Source organism: Phoxinus phoxinus (assembly GCF_949152265.1).
Source record: "Phoxinus phoxinus genome assembly, chromosome: 14".
Lineage (NCBI taxonomy): Eukaryota > Metazoa > Chordata > Actinopteri > Cypriniformes > Leuciscidae > Phoxinus > Phoxinus phoxinus.
This window is the reverse complement of record NC_136889.1, coordinates 2950122-2967646: the sequence shown is the minus strand read 5'-3', so window position 1 is coordinate 2967646 and position 17525 is coordinate 2950122. Positions and strand designations below refer to the sequence as shown.

General features: G+C 36.9%; 1 protein-coding gene across 2 annotated transcripts in view; it reads left to right on the top strand.

The window, feature by feature from the left end:
* Nucleotides 1–17525, top strand: part of LOC307011050 (signal-induced proliferation-associated 1-like protein 2) — a 149133-nt gene that overhangs the window by 62320 nt on the left and 69288 nt on the right. For both annotated transcript variants that reach the window (XM_079636320.1, XM_079636319.1), the window contains exons 3-7: nt 149–282; nt 2500–2688; nt 11413–11587; nt 13059–13162; nt 15867–16024. In XM_079636320.1, the coding sequence (XP_079492446.1) occupies nt 149–282; nt 2500–2688; nt 11413–11587; nt 13059–13162; nt 15867–16024 (760 nt within the window). The remainder of the gene's footprint in view (nt 1–148; nt 283–2499; nt 2689–11412; nt 11588–13058; nt 13163–15866; nt 16025–17525) is intronic.

Here is a 17525-nt window from a genome sequence, read left to right as displayed (position 1 = left end):
GGTGTGTACAGTATCTCCTCCGCATGACCAGCTCTTACTGTCCGGTTCGCTCAGCGTCTCTCACTCGCTGTGTTGGGTGTTCCTGGAAAGTGTTATCTGTCCTTCTTGAACCTCATATCTTCCTCTCTTTCCTGTCATTAACCCCCAGAGCACCAGAACTACTTCGGGGTGGATGAGAACTTGGGCCCGGTGGCCATCAGCGTTCGCAGAGAGAAGCTGGATGATGGGAAAGACAAAGAGGCATCGCAGTATAACTACCGGGTCACCTTCAGGACGAGTCAGGTACGTGAGTGCTTGACAAGTGGACACGAATCTCTCAGCAAATATTGATATAAATAACTATTGATAATTAATTGTGATTTTAATTGGATTAATGAATGAGCATATCATGTGTAATCAAAAATTAACGGATTGATGGCCCTTATTGCAGTACAATTTTTAGTAGTTTTAGATGGACTGGAAATAATAGTTCCACATAAACATTTAAATAATTAATTTAAAGTTTTACTTGCTGAAATTATGCATTTAATTAATATTAGGAGGTAAAAACCGTCCCTCTGTCAAACTTACAAGCTTGAAAATGTCTTGATTTGTATTGGCAACATTTATAAGAATCGCTACGAGATCAATTGCTAATAGTATTATTTATGATAGAATCTATTTGTCTGTCCAAATAATGAAATTATGTGATTAGGTTGTTTGGAACATGATTTTCATGAAAATAATTTCACAATGAAGAAATTAGCATGAACTTAATTTTCTAAATTATTTATTTGTTTGTTTGCTTGCTTGCTTATTTATTTGTTTAATTACCAGTATTTATTTATTTATTTGGAACTGATGATCTTAATTGTCATGCAAAATATAATTTCCTTTTTTTCTCTTTAATGGGGTGAAATATTATTATTATTATTATAATTTTTGAGGACAGTAAATCAACAAATGCCCACATGCAGATTCCTTTCTCTTATCAAGTGCCTCGCCGCATTAACACTTAGGCTTTGATCTTCGGCTTCTAATGGCACTCGTTCACAATTAAACTGAATTATGAAGCCTTTTGTCATTTCCTACATGCCATAGATGTTCACATGATTTAAAATCTCAGAGTGACCCTTTAAAGAGACGCTAGAGAATTCAGCATAAAAGGCTTTTACTTTATAAGTGCAGATAAAAGGGTTGAGACTCAATTTCTTCCTTTCAGACAGGAGCGTGCCCTCGAATCTCCTGCAAGGGGGAAGAACTTGATATCCCAATGTATCTATACATATCTTTATTGAAAGAATCCTGTCAGTTTATTAGAAAAAGAATAAGTACTTATTGTATATAGGCAGGGTCCGAAATTAACACCCGCCAAGCGCCAAATGCGGGTAGATTTTCCATTTGGCGAGTAAATCTTAAAAGGCTATCCGCCACACTGGCGGGTGAATATTCATACCAAAATAGTAATGTAATAAAGATTTTTTAATAAAATGTTTGTCCCCCCATAGTCTTATCTGATCGGTGAGTAGTAGCCGAATGTAGACGAACTGCTGCGCGTGTGACAGGGCGCATGTTTAACGAGCAGAGAACGAGCAGAGATATGAAGAAGGAGCAGAGAGAGAGAGAGAGCCCCGGTCGCGCGCGCGCTCTCTCTCTCTTTCTCTCTCTCAGTGGAGACAGGCGAAAGTATAAAGGCTTCACCGTCTCCTAAGCGCTGTCTTCAGCATCCGAAATTAACACCAGCCAAGCGCCAAATGCTGGTAGATTTTCCGTTTAGCGAGTAAATAATAAAATAAAATGTTCGGACACTCGGGAGGTCGTGAGATATTGCACACGTTACGAGTCAGTTAAACTGATAATCGCGTCAAAGCAGCTGGTACACGGCACGACTGTCCGGCGGCAATCACGTGAGCTTTCGCGCTAAACACAAGAGACCGGAGTTTTCAATGTTGCAGGCAATAGCTTCAGATAGAAAATGACAGAAATGTGTGTGCAAATGGACAGTAGCCATTCCTTTCAACATAAAAACGAGAGAGAGAGAGAGAGAGAGAGAGAGAGAGAGAGAGAGAGAGAGAGAGAGAGAGATTGAGAGAGTGTGTGTGTGTGTGTGTAAAATATATATTTTTTTTATTATTATTATAGCCTACATTTCAAATTTTGCTCTGGACAATTTTTTATGTTTGTATTCAACATAATACCTTATTATCTCAATTAAATGTACTGAAATTAATGTATATGTGACACAAAAAGGCTGTTTATTATTTTGGCCGGTAAAAAATATGCTTGGCTGGTAGATTTTTTCATCTACCAGTCCCCGTGGCAGGTGAGCCAAAAAGTTAATTTCGGACCCTGTATATAGGTCACATACTCGACTCGTATATGACAATATTATGCCATCGGATAATAAGGATTTTGATAGTTTGAGGCAGGAAAATGTCCTTGCTGTTTAATGCATGTGTAATGATTAATTAATCTCCTTGTCACTCAAACACACTCTTGTCTTTCTCTGGCCCTCCTCAGTTAACCACCTTGCGTGGGGCGATTCTGGAGGACGCTGTGCCGTCCACGGCGAGGCACGGGATGGCCCGCGGTCTCCCACTGAAGGAGGTGCTGGAGTACGTGGTGCCGGAGCTGAACATCCAGTGCCTTCGACTGGCCCTCAACTCACCCAAAGTCCCAGAGCAGCTCCTCAAGCTGGACGAGCAGGGGGTGAGGACTCGTCTAGAACCCTCTAATCTGATGTTATGTTAGCCATATTCAGTAGGGCTGCACGATTTGGGGAAAAAAATCGACTAGCAATTTTCTCAGAAAACCTGTATGCAGGTTTGCTCTGCTTGTTTGTAGGACTGCACAATTTTGCTTGATTTTGTGATTACTGATCAATATGGCTATAAAACTACTACTACTATCATTATTATTATTTATTATTAAAAAATAAATAAAATGTACTAAATTAAAACAAAATAAGAAATATTATTGTAATATTTCAATTAAAAAATTTCACAAAAAAATTATGCATTAATTTCTTCAAACACTAAACCATCAAACCTGTATTTAGACAGAAAACCGCAGGTAGGGAACATGTATTTATATAATTAAAATGCAGCCTTTGTGATTTGATCCTCATAATATGATCATTTTGGTTTGATTTAGATTAATTGTGTAGCCCTAATGCATAGTGTCTTTTATTCTATTGCTTTTGCTTATTTTTTATAGCAATAATAAGCAACATTCATTGTAGTGGTCAATCAATATGGTGACTGAATCTTTAACATTTTAACATTTAGATTTTTTGCTTATTCTATTGTGATTTTTACCATGATTTTTACCACAACAGCCATCATTTAGTCTGGTTTTAATGCAGCATTGTGTCTTTACACTGCATTGAGTGGCCTTAGCTTGGCTGTGTAAAGATGCCTTAAGAATGTGCATCGTTTCTCACAAATCTGAGTTATATCTGTAACACAGCAGTTCTGAAAGTGTTCATGCAAATAGTGCATGGTTATATGACTAAAAGTCAACATGCACTGGGTCTCAAAGCACCATAGGTAGATCTGTTTTTCCCGTGGAGCGCCTGTCAACACAGATTCTTGGTTCTGAGGGAGAAAATCAGCCAATATCATGTTATAGTTCGATCAATAACCGCTCCAGTCGCCCATTGATTTCCCAACTTGGAGTGGAAATGTGAATGAGGACGGACAAATATAGCCAACATTACATTTTATTTCATAGATAGAGACGTTTCATTCCCACCCTCTCAATAATGTTTCATTATCGTCTTTAAAGAGAAGTGATTATTGAAGTTCTCTCGAGTGCTAAATATAGACCGAGTGTGATATGAGTGGAAAGCTCAGTCATTTCTTTCTGCCTGGCAATTCTGTATATTATATTACTACCATTTCAAAGTTTGGGGTCAGTTAAGAACTATTCATTAAGGATGTATCAAATTGATCAAAAGTGACAGTAAATTCTTTTACATTGTTACAAAAGATTTATATTTGGAATAAATGCTGTTCTTTAAAAAATATATATACATCAAAGAATCCTGGAAAAACAAATGAACACAGTTTCCATTAAATATGAAGCAGCACGACTGTTTTCCACATTGATAATAATCATAAATGTTTTTTGAGCAGCAAATCATCATATTAGAGTGATTTCTGATGGATCATGTGACACTGAAGACTGGAGTAATGATGCTGAAAATTCAGCTTTGATCACTGGAATAAATTACATTTTAAAATATATTCACGTAGAAAAATATATACACTTAGCTGACGCTTTTATCCAAAGCAACTTACAAAAGGAATTTGTCAAAGAGCCAATTTTTTTATATATATTTCACAATATTGTTGTTTTTACTGTAATTTTTATTAAATAAATGCAGCATGTGAACATAACATTAAACAAAAACAGAAAATCTTACCAACCTCAAACTATTGAACAGTGTGAAGTATAGATATTAGGGAAATACTATATATCTTAATAGCTCCCTGTCATATCAAGTCAAGTCACATTTATTTCTATAGCGCTTTATACAATACAGATTGTTTTAAAGCAGCTTTACAACGATAAACGGGGAAATTATGCATTTCGGCTGTTCAGTTCAGTGTTGATTCAGTTGTAAAGATCATCAATTATTCAACTATTCATTTGTTCTATAAAGAAGTTCTGCAAAAAATGATGTAATCGCCCAGCTCAGTTCAGTTTTCATACAAGATCAATAATTTTGTTGAATAATAAGTGTCTCCAACTAAGCAAGGAACCCGAACTCCATCAGGAGAATCACAGAATGGAGGAAAAACTCTTGTGAGAATCCCGGCTCAGTCTTTTCTGGCCAAACGGCCAATCATATGAATGTCAAACTGTGGGTTCCCATTGACACGGGCTATGAATCTTGTTGCTTGAAGCTGTCAGAAAATTCCCAGGGTGTTTTTTTTTCTTACATAAGTGACAAAAATGGAAAAAGAAAGAAAAAAACATTCCATTGCTGGATGAAATAGCACTTTATTGATTACAGTTTCATGTTTCTCTGCAGGAGCATATAAGGGTTTGTCCCAGAAGGCTTGTGTTTTAGTGTAGACCCTGTGTAGTTTTCCCTCTTAGTTAGTTGAAGTTACTCAGCGAAGCACTTAACAACTGTTTAATACTGTTTGGCACACGGCCTCTCGTAAGGATTCTGGGAGTTCTCTCAACTCGAGCTGGGAAATCTGGATAACATGCGCTGAATTGTTACCAGTTGGGACATCATAATGTGAGCCTCAGATTTATTTATACGGGCGTTCATGCTTACTATGTTTATAATTCAGGCATCAAGTTTAGGTTTGGCACATACCACTCAAATTTCCTTCAGAAACGGTATGGAACTATTTTGCAATTTCGTTTGCTGCTGTTAGTGCCACTAAAATGACATGCTTCACCTTTTAAAAACTTTTCTTTAGTGTGTAATGTTGCAGTTTGTATCTCCAAAGCCAGTTCTTCTCTATATCAGTGTCAGTGTTTCTGAACTCCTGAAACGCCTCCAATGTAGTCTTGAGTTTCTACCGGGAACGAACACGTCACAATATTCCTCATTTAAATGATTCATGCGCAGAATAAAGGGGCGGGGCCTGGTTCAGTTAGTAGTATGTTGAAACTGGTGGTTATGGTAAGGGGCGGGACTTTTCCCCAAACACAAGCGCTTGACCAATCACAAAACACTGATCCAGCCGACCAATCAGAGCACAGTGTGCTTTTCCGGAGGAGGGGCTTCATAGAGACAGGAACTAAACAGAGCGTTACCAGAGAATGTCTAATAAGGGGAGAACTGCCACTCTCGCTACACTTCCGGCTTCTGAACTGGTTGCAGTTCCGCTCTGGTTCCATATGGGGGCGCTCACAGGAAGAGTGCAGAATGAATGGAGGTCTATGGAGCTATACCCCTCAAAATCCACTTTTCTCAAGATATAATTTTTTTGTCTAGTAATTTGAATGTTGTATTCGAAAGGAGATGCAAAGAAATTACACATTGCTGGGTGTTAGAGTTTTTAGAGTCACTTACTTTAAAGTCTTTTAAAATGTCAATGACGTCATACACATCGTACGACCAGAGATACTGCTTTACGGCAATCCTTCAGTCACTGGTGCTTTCTTTTCTCTCGATGCATCGAGAAGAGTTTCTGCTAGAAGACATTCTGGTCCTGCTTCGGATGCCACAATGCCATCAAGCGGTATCTCTGGTCGTAACCAGTCCTTCACTGACCAATCAGCGTTCATTAGCAGAATGCTAGCGTGTTATGGGCAACAACAACTCAACCTGTAAGAAATCGAAAGGACATAAGTACTCGTTCATTCAACTTTCGACCTATAACCCATGTTGAACTTGCCAAACCTACAATCAAATCTGAGATTTCTCAACGGCAATCGGGTGAAAGAGACACATTTAGCCGTCTAGCTCCATTGACTCCCATTCATTTTGCACTCATGGGCGATCGCCCCCAGTGGAACTCTGGTGGAACTACAACCAGAATTCGGTACAATAGGACTTAATAGGGAGTGGCCAGGCTCTCCGTAGACGGGCTCTGGCGTTACTGACAGACTGGGAAGAGAGACGAGCTGCAACAATGGAGAATATGGGAAAGATAATGTGTTTTTGACCCCAAAAACACAATAAATACTTTGAAACATGGCATAATAGATCGCCTTTAAGGAAAGATGTGTCTTTACAACAGCACATGCATGTTCAGCTGTCTGCTGGAGATCATCTTGTTTGGAGATGAATGGTGGTCTTCGCCTCTGGGGAATGTGTGTGTGAAAAACAACACCTACTGTATGTCACATAATGTGCTAAAGACCTCCAGTCTGCCGCCCACACGGCCCAGAGCCCGTATCACGTTACCTTGGGCTGCTCGGGAAAGTTCACTGCTCACTTGATGGTGACAGATCATGAGAAGTAAACTCTTTCATTCCATGTCCTGCTCTTTTCTTCTCTTACGCTTGTGTGTGCGACGTCTCACTGGACGACAGAATTAGTGGCGGCTTAGCAGAAACAAAGTAGGGATCTGTTAGTGAAGATCTCATTTGTTTCCCGTTCAACAGTCTGTGGATCACATCACATCACGTTCTGACTGTGACATGCACAATAATGATCACTTACAAACAAGCTTCTCAAACAACAACAGCCCCATTTGTGCCCGCTACTGATTCTCAGTTTTCATTTCAAATTTAGATTTATTTTTAGCTTATTCTTTCCCCCTTTTTTTATATTTAAATTTTTAATTTAAATAATTCAGCATTATTATTTGAAGTATTATTAAGAATTATTATTATACAACTATAATTTAAGTTTTTTTTATATTTAAATAAAATTTGATTTCAGCTTTGTTTCAATTGACAAAAAGTCTTCATTTTAGCTAATGACAACATTGATTTGAGGCACTAATGGCGTGTTCACACCAAACGTGAAGTGTATATTCTCATCACGTTACTCGCTCTAGATTACTCGCGGGATGTTTTTCGCGTTACTCGCGAATAAAAACATCCCACGAAAAGGAGTGTCATATCATCATCAACAACAACACAATTTCTTTCTGCCATATTTTCATCACTTACCAGGTAGTCCAACTTCCTCGCTGATTTTTCTCCATGCAATCTCCTTTTTTGTCCGGTCTCTGTACGAGTATGATGTTGTATCATAAATTTCAGGGTATCCACAGACGGCAACAATAATTATCTCCTCCATTTTCGACAACAGTGCTGGTAACCGGACGTATCAATGAGCTGTTCGTTGATTGGCTTGCTCAACTAAGCGTCATGCTAATTTTCCGCTCAAGTTGAAAAATTTTTCATTTGTCAATTTGCGTCTTTGTATTGACTTTGTATGTAATCTACTCGCGCAAATAATTCAATTCGCGTTTGGTGTGAACACGCCATTAGAAACAACTAAACGAGATATATCCTTGATAAACTGTTTTATGCTTAGTTATAGCTGAAAATACTGTACTTTCTGTACTTTTATTCTGTACGTCTACACTCTACAGCATAAGCAGAATAATCTGCAAACTGGATCCCAATAGCCAAAAGTCTGACCATTAGCTGACAAGTGACCAAAATATACATAAAACCAGTGTTGGCAAACCACCGGTGTTCTTCAATTACTGAATCCAGTCAATCTCTTGCATTTCCTTCATTTCATTTGATGGGACGTGAGTTGCGACAGAAGTCTCTTCAGGAACAATCAGTCCCAATCCCACAGCGAGACCCAGTGAAATGCCATCAGAAACCCTGGCCTCGCAGCGAAGCTCCTTACGCAACCGTCGCCCAGTTCAGATGCGCTGAACGGGTCTGATGAGGCAGAGGGAAACGGCTGATATTTCAGCGCTCGGGAATCAGACTCGACTCTCTTACGCGGGTCAAGTATTCCCAGCTTGGAAACCATGCTGTTGTCATGGCGACCTTGTTCTCTGAAACCTTCATCCGACTGTTTTGGATTAGGAACAGCCAGTGACTTCCCCGGCATCTACTCGAGCAGTGCTAATGCAGTTCAGAGGAGATGCCCTACTTGGCTTTAGAAAGGACACACACACACACACACACACACTGGGATAAGTGCAGTAAACTTGAGTTATAAAAGAGGTAAATGACGACATCCAATCCGCTGACATATTCTGAATGGGAAGGTATACGGCCAACAGGCAGTTTTTAGACAAAGCAAATGGTGAGAAAACATCAAATGCTTGCAGGAGTCAAAAACACAGAGGGGCAAATTTAACACGAGACGTCATGTGAGCCAACAGTGATGTCATGCGCTTGCTTCCTCACGTCAGCTTCATTTCAACAGCATCAACGAGTCAAAAGTTCTGTTGCAAACCCTAGTAAGATGCACACTTAATAATAAAACCCTTCATATATATAATGCACTATAAAATGATTTTGCATGCATTAATTATGCCTTGTAATGCACTGTATGGTCTATTGTACGCACAATTATAATACTTATCTATTCATTCATTTAAAAAAGTATAATGCAATTAAAAGTATAAAAAAAGTATAAAATACATGACAAATTTCAGATGTTGCAGAATTTGAAAATATTATAATGCATTTTAACTTGGGTTACAATTATTTATGAAAATATATAATGCATTATAATATACCTTATGAATGCCTTTATAATGCATTATACATAAGGGCTTTTTACCAATAATAAAGTATTTTAATCAATTAAAACATAATATAAAAATATTTAAAAATACAAGTATATAATGCATATGTAATATATTTAGGCCTACATAAATCTATACGTTTAATTTCATATATATATATTTAAAATAACAATTTAAAAACAATTAAAATAACAATTTAAAAGTTATACTTTTAATATAAATTATTAATAGTAATTCATTTAATAGTTAAAAAAATATATAACATTTTTAAATGTTAAACTTACATTTTTATTTTATAAAAATAAAATTATTTAATATTTAAAATATTTAATGGGAATGATTAATGGGAAAACGAATAGAATTGGAAGCATAATTTTACTGCCTTCTACCTTATTTTATGCAGTAAGGCCTTTATCCTTCACAGAAAGGCAATCCCAGAATGCATTGTGACGGGCTCAGTGAAAAGTTTAATGCATGATGACAGAATCAAGAGAAATCTGGAACAAATCTTAAAATTTTGCTCTTTTCTGAAAACCTTTGATTCAGTTTAAGATATCTTTAAGATATTCTATTTAAAGACTTTACTGGTTTTGTTTTTGTATATTTGTAGCTCAACAACATACTAACACCAGTTTTCGCTGAAATCAATAGATTTTTATGAACTGGACTTGATATATTGTTACACTTAGATAAAGAATTCACCAGCCATGAAAATGCAATTATTATTAATTTTCACCTGCCATGGCGGAATAAAATAATGATGCATTTTTAACTTGTATTTGACATGCCATCTTCAAAATGCAACACTCATGTTGCAATGGTCAAAGACATCTGTCCAGTGCATATTTACCCTTAAAAGCAAACTAACTAGTCAGACAGTGGACACCAAGGCTGCTCACGGTTTGAAACTAAAAAAATACTCTATATCCCAGTCTGAAATCTTTGGCACAGATATTGTCCATTCTATCCTGCTATATTAATCAAACATACAGCAGAGAAGATAACGGTTATGAAACATATTCTTCTGTCTGTTCATAACACAGAGGCCAACACGGCTCTCCGACACAGATAAGCCTGTGAATGAAACGCCACAAGAAAGAAGAAACACAGGGATAGAGAGAGAGAAAGTCAGTTGTCCCCCGTTTCTCTTTGAGCCGAGTGTTTTACATAACGGTGTCCTGACATCACTGCGCCTCTTCTGTACCCATCAGCCCTCGGGACAGTCCTGACTTCTCACGACTCGGAGACTAAACACCAGCAAACGGCTAGTGTCGTCATCGAGCGCTTTATGAGCCGACTGTGTGAAACACACACATGATGATATGAGCACAACAGTGACCGAGCTGCTTTTTTTCACATTCATTTCTCTAATGGGATTTTTTTTTTTTATGCAATTTTCTGATATGATATTAACATTTTTGAGATTAATCAAAGCATTACGAACTTTGATTTTGAAGCAAAAATATTTTTAGAAATTAAAAAGGTTAAAAAAAATGCAGTATTGCAAATGGCAATCATTGCAGAAAAGATGGTGTAGTATACAATAAAAAAAAAAAAAATATATAGAAGAATTTATATATATATATATATATATATATATATATATATATATATATATATAATTTAAATATGTTCTAAATAATAATCTGATATATTTTATTTTAATTATGCTAAATATTGTATATCATAAGTTTAATATTGAATAAAAAATACTTTACATTATACACACACACACAAACACATATATTCAATATTAAACTATTATGATATACAATATATATATATATAGTGAAATATTTGTAAAAGTATTCCGATACAGATTGATGATTATATATATATAATAAAAAATTACAATATGTTCATATTAAATATATATATATTTTATATAACGCCGGCGATATGTTATGCCCTAAATTAATTCATGATTAACTAACTGTATTTTTCTATGTACATTTCTGAAATGCATTTTCTGTAAAGCTGCTTTGAAACAATATGTATTGTAAATACAAATAATAAATATACAAATAAAATTGAATTGAATTGAATTGAATATAAAACATTTACCGATATATAATATAATATGACAATATAATACTACATGTACTTTCTACAGTAATAACATGCATAATTACAAGTAACTAACCTAAACCGTAAGTAACGAAGTACATGTAGTTAATTAATATAACTTAACAACGTCACCTCAAAATAAAGTGCAACCTAAATTAATAACTGAGTTTTATTGATATCCGATCAGTAATAACTCTAATGTGTGTGTTTGGTTGTGTTGCAGCTGAGTTTCCAGCACAAAGTGGGCGTCCTGTACTGTAGAGCGGGTCAGAGCACAGAGGAGGAGATGTACAACAACGAGAACGCCGGGCCGGCGCTGGACGAGTTCCTGGATCTGCTCGGTCAGAGAGTCCGACTGAAGGCCTTCACCAAGTACAGAGCACAGCTGGACAACAAGAGTATGTGTGAATGCTGACACATCTACATACAACACACTGCATTTATGTATTTATATTATACGTATATTAGGGCAACAATTAATCACATCCAATCACATAATATATGTGTGTGTACTGTGTATAGTTATTTTGTATATATAAAACACAAAAAAAATTATTTATGCATAAAATATTGATGTATAAATATATATACAGTATATACATGTGAATATTTCTTAAATATATGCATGCATGTGTGTGTGTTTATTTATATATACAAGATAATTATACACAGCACACACACATATACAGTATTATGTAAACACATTCCTTTTTTTTTTGGATGCGATTAATCACAATTAATTGTTGCCCAGCACTAATATATATATATTGTGTTTTACTTTATTTTTACTTAATATTTGCATACTGTTATCATGTCCAAAAATACTTTGGCAATACTATGGTAATTTTTTGAAACTTTGTGTAATGAACGCATCTGAAAAGTTTTAAACACCCCCACACACACATGTACGCATCTGAAAGCTTGCACATGAGGGCTGTGTGTGTGTTTGTCATCTCTCTTCAGATCATCAGCGTCTCACGCTGAGACGTTAAATCAACCTTCACTCTTTAACCCAGAGAGATTTGACCAAAGCTGCACACATGCCTGTTCGGGCCCTATTTTGAGGATCTAAGTGCATGGTCTAAAACACACGGCGTGCACTTAGGTCGTGTCCGAATCCACTTTTGCTAGTTTAACGACGGGAAAAATGGTTGCTATGTTAAAGCGAGCAGACCATTTATGGGACAAAGTGTACGTGCGTTGTGGACCCGCCTATAGGCGCACATTACTAACGTGCTCTTTAAATAACAGAAAAAATATTGCGCAGTCTATTTCTGTTCCTCAAAATAGCAACGCGCCAACAACGTGCCAGAACACACACCTTGGTTTCAGACCAGCGCACAAATGGGCGCAAATGCATTTGCTGTTTAAACAACACGGGACATGAAAATGAAAACTGCGTCGGGCTAAAAGCAAAATTCCTTAAGAGAAACTCATAGCTTAAACCAGCCTGAGGTGGTTTGCTGGTCTGGTTTCCACTGGTCAGACTGGTTTGATCATTTTAAACACTTCCGTCAGGCCAAGTTGTGAGACCAACTTTAAACTAATCTTCAATTAAAATCTATGAACGTTGTTGTTTTGTTTTGTAAACTTGTCACCAACTTTAACATAGATGATTTTGTTGAAATTGAAAGAGCAATTGTTGATGCAGAAGTTAGCATTATATGTCATCGTTTTCCCGAAAAGGTGTTTTTGGACGTGGCTGGGGAGTGTATGTGTGTGTATATATATATATTTACAGGGCAAGTAAAAAGCAACTGAGTCAGCAGAGAAAAATGTCTAGTCCTGTTTCTCCTCTCGTTGTTCCCTTGTGTCTCAAACACAAGAAGTGTTGTTTGTCCTGTTGTTGACAACTGTCCTCCATTACAGCGGACTCGACCGGCACTCACTCGCTCTACACGACCTACAAGGACTATGAGCTGATGTTCCACGTGTCCACACTTCTGCCCTACACACCCAACAACAGGCAGCAGGTGTGTGTGTGTGTGTCCTCCTCTTTATGCTAATGAGCTCTCTTATGATTGGCTAATGTCTTCACATAGGGGTTCTGATTACCCTGATTTATTTTATTGTGTGATAATGACTGGTACATTCCATGATATGTTACAACAACTAGTTAACTAATTTCCATCCATCCATCCATCCATCCATCCATCCATCCATCCACCCATCCATCCATCCATCCATCCATCCACCCATCCATCCATCATCCAAACCATCCATCCATCCACCCATCCATCCATCCATCCATCATCCAAACCATCCATCCATCCATCCATCCATCCATCCATCCATCCATCCATCCACCCATCCACCCATCCACCCATCCATCCATCATCCAAACCATCCACCCATCCATCCACCCATCCATCCATCCATCCATCCATCCATCCATCCATCCATCCATCCACCCATCCATCCATCCATCATCCAAACCATCCATCCATCCATCCATCCATCCACCCATCCACCCATCCATCCATCATCCAAACCATCCATCCATCCACCCATCCATCCACCCATCCATCCACCCATCCATCCATCCATCCATCCATCCATCCACCCATCCATCCATCCATCCATCCATCCATCCATCCATCCATCCATCATCCAAACCATCCATCCATCCATCCATCCACCCATCCACCCATCCATCCATCATCCAAACCATCCATCCATCCATCCATCCATCCATCCATCCATCCACCCATCCACCCATCCACCCATCCATCCATCATCCAAACCATCCACCCATCCATCCACCCATCCATCCATCCATCCATCCATCCATCCATCCATCCATCCACCCATCCATCCATCCATCCATCCATCCATCCACCCATCCATCCATCCATCCATCATCCAAACCATCCATCCATCCATCCATCCATCCATCCACCCATCCACCCATCCATCCATCATCCAAACCATCCATCCATCCATCCACCCATCCATCCATCCATCCATCCATCCATCCACCCATCCATCCATCCATCCATCCATCCATCCACCCATCCATCCATCCATCATCCAAACCATCCATCCATCCATCCACCCATCCACCCATCCACCCATCCATCCATCATCCAAACCATCCATCCATCCACCCATCCATCCATCCATCCATCCACCCACCCATCCATCCATCCATCCATCCATCCATCCATCCACCCATCCGAGTATATAAACTTAAATCTGAATATATATAATCATTTAAAATTATGCCCCCCCCCCCCCCCCCCCCCTTGCTATTCTGAACTGTACGGTATATTAGGATTTATTTCTAATTTTCTTTATTTGATATATTTCAAAAGTGTGTGCATATGCATTTTAAAGCATTTACATCTTTTTAGGGAAGAAAACTCAATAGTATGTGACAGCTGGAATTCAATGGCATTTTTTCACTCCTGCAGATTGCAGATGACTTAACTTTTGTTAAAAGTCTGGTTTTGATTTCCAATTACAATCGTCAAATTTGGTAAATGCATAAATATAATCCCATTAGATATATTTGATATGTTTTTTTTTATATCATAATAGGTTTATAGTCTATCAAATGCATAAACTTAGTCGTCGAGCCACTCCAGCCGCATCACTGTCACTTGTGTCTCTGACAGTCGATTGGCAGGATTAGAAGATTTTCTGTCTTTTTCTTCTCCAACTTCAATTCTATTCGATTGTGCAGGATTAGCGAATAAATCCCTGGCCGTAAGCTTCCAGAAGACTCGAGCACAGTTCAGCCTCTCATCTTCTCATCCTGCCGTCTCACACATAATCCTGTTTGTAACCCTTGGCCACTCACAGGAAGGCAGGCACACAGTTAATGTGACGTCCCTATAGAGCGGCTCGGGGTTAATAGAATATATTAACTTACTGACTCTGTCGCCATCGAACGCTCTTATCCGACATCTTTGAGATATCAAGGCCAACTGTTTAAAAAAAATCCAGAATCAGACACTTATGCATGAGCTTAAGAGATTTTAAATAGTCTTCCACAGCATCTGCAGATGTCTTCTGTGTCATTTATGGCAGTGGAATTACACCAGATGGCACATTGCTGGTGATTATTCGCGTTTTTAACTAATATTTCTCTTTTATATTTTTAATCTGTTGCTTTTCTTTAATTCTAAGTCTTTAAACCTCCTCAGACTGGCTTGATGTACGAGCCAAACAATGGAAATCCTTCCAGCAAAACTTGCATCACAAATAGGGTCCAATATTAACTTTTTGCTACACCTGCTAATTTTAGATGAAAATGTTATATATATATATATATATATATATATATATATATATATATATATATATATAAAATATATTATATATATATATATAAATTTACAGGCTGTGAAATAGTATTATGCAATATTTTTAACAACATAAAATTATTATTATTATTGCAATTTTTGCGATTGGCTAGTGATAATTTTGAACCCTGATTTCATAAAATTATTAAAAATGTGTCTGTGTTGTATTTTTAATTCATCAGTTTCTTTTAGTATATATTGTACTATGAACTGGATTGATATGTCATCTTTTATCAGGGCTGATGGACTTGCCAATACAGTTCCACATCTCCAAAACCCTGACTTCCTGTTCATGATGGTGTTTGAACTGTTCTTTGAACTTGGACACTGTAGAATCCATTCTCCTCTGTTTGTTCTCTTCTCTCACCAGTTGCTCAGAAAGAGGCACATAGGAAATGACATCGTCACCATCGTGTTTCAGGAGCCCGGTGCCTTGCCCTTCACACCCAAAAACATCCGGTCCCATTTCCAGCATGTGTTCGTCATCGTTAAAGTTCACAATCCGTGCACTGAAAATGTCTGCTACAGGCAAGTGAAGCGCAAACATCTGTCGAGAGCGATGCCTTGATTCAATTATGATAGATATCAAGAGAAATGAAGTGATTGCATTTACAATTGATGTCTGTGTTACTTTGAAGAGAAAAGTATCAATGAAACTTTAGAATTGACATTAAATACTGGAATAAATAATGTCTAAATGCTTGGCTTGCCTGTAATTTTTAATCTTCTTTTTAAAAGCAGTGTCAAAGGCTGTTTGAGTCATTTAATTATTGCAATTAAAGGATCAATTCTCTCACTCGTCCACACGCCGTTCCAAACAGCTTTCTGTCATCCGTGGCACACAGAGAAATTATAAAGAAGGTTTGAGTTCTTTCCCATGTAATAAACCTGCAGTAACCAGTGTCTGTAAAGCCCAAAAAGGGGTAAAAACATGTAAAAGTAATATAAAAAAGGACAATATTGTTAATATAATAAAATAATATATGATAATATAATAAAAAGTCAATATGACTCCTATATTATAAGTCTTCTGAAGTCATAGGGTACTGTAGCTTTGCACGACGAACAAGTTATAGTTGATTTTAAGTTGTTATTCACTGATAATCTTCCCTCCCGTCATGTTTTAGAGCTAGAGCTAAAACTATTCAAAATGATTTAATAGAAATTGAAATAAAGCTGAAATAAAATATAAATATTAGATGAAAAACTTTAAAAACCTAGAAATGTTGAAATGTCGTGAACTTTTTGCCACACCTTCTAACATTAGATGAAAATAAAATGGCTGTAAAAATGTATTTAGCAGTATTGTTGTAACAGAAGATCTTATTATTATAAATATTTATTTATTTATTGTACTCTTATTTGGCACTTGGCAAGGATTGAAAATATAATTTGTTCTATTTCTTTTATATTAGCTGAATTGAAATGGATTGATGTCATCTTTTTTTTGGGGGGGGGGGGGACTCTTAATTAAAGCAAATTGTTACATGAAACTAATAAAAATTACAAAAGCACAACATAATTTCTGAAGCTGAAATACAATTTAAATATAAATATTAGATACATTTTTAAAAAAAAAAACATGAAAAAAACTAGAAATTTAGAAATGTTGTAAAAAAAAATTAAAATGTTTCCTTGGCAACTATCTTCAATAAGTTTAAGTTGAAGCACTAAAATCACTAAAACTACAACTGAAATATATATACCGGTAAATATATACATTTAAAAGATGTATACATACAGACATGTTTAAAAATTATAATGCATATGACAAAAGCACATAACAAAATTGACAAAACTTAACCTACAATTAAAATGAAAACTGAGTTTATTATAACTGAATATAAAAATAAAAGCTTTCAGCATAGAAAAAGTGCAGCATAAAAGTCTGAAAATTTTAATATGTCCTTTTCAGCGTTTTCAGTAAATGACAATATATATTTCAATCTGAAAAATCTGTAGACTTCAGAAAATGAAATTTATCCCACAAGTCATATGGACTGCTTTATTTTGTTATTTTTGGAGTCAG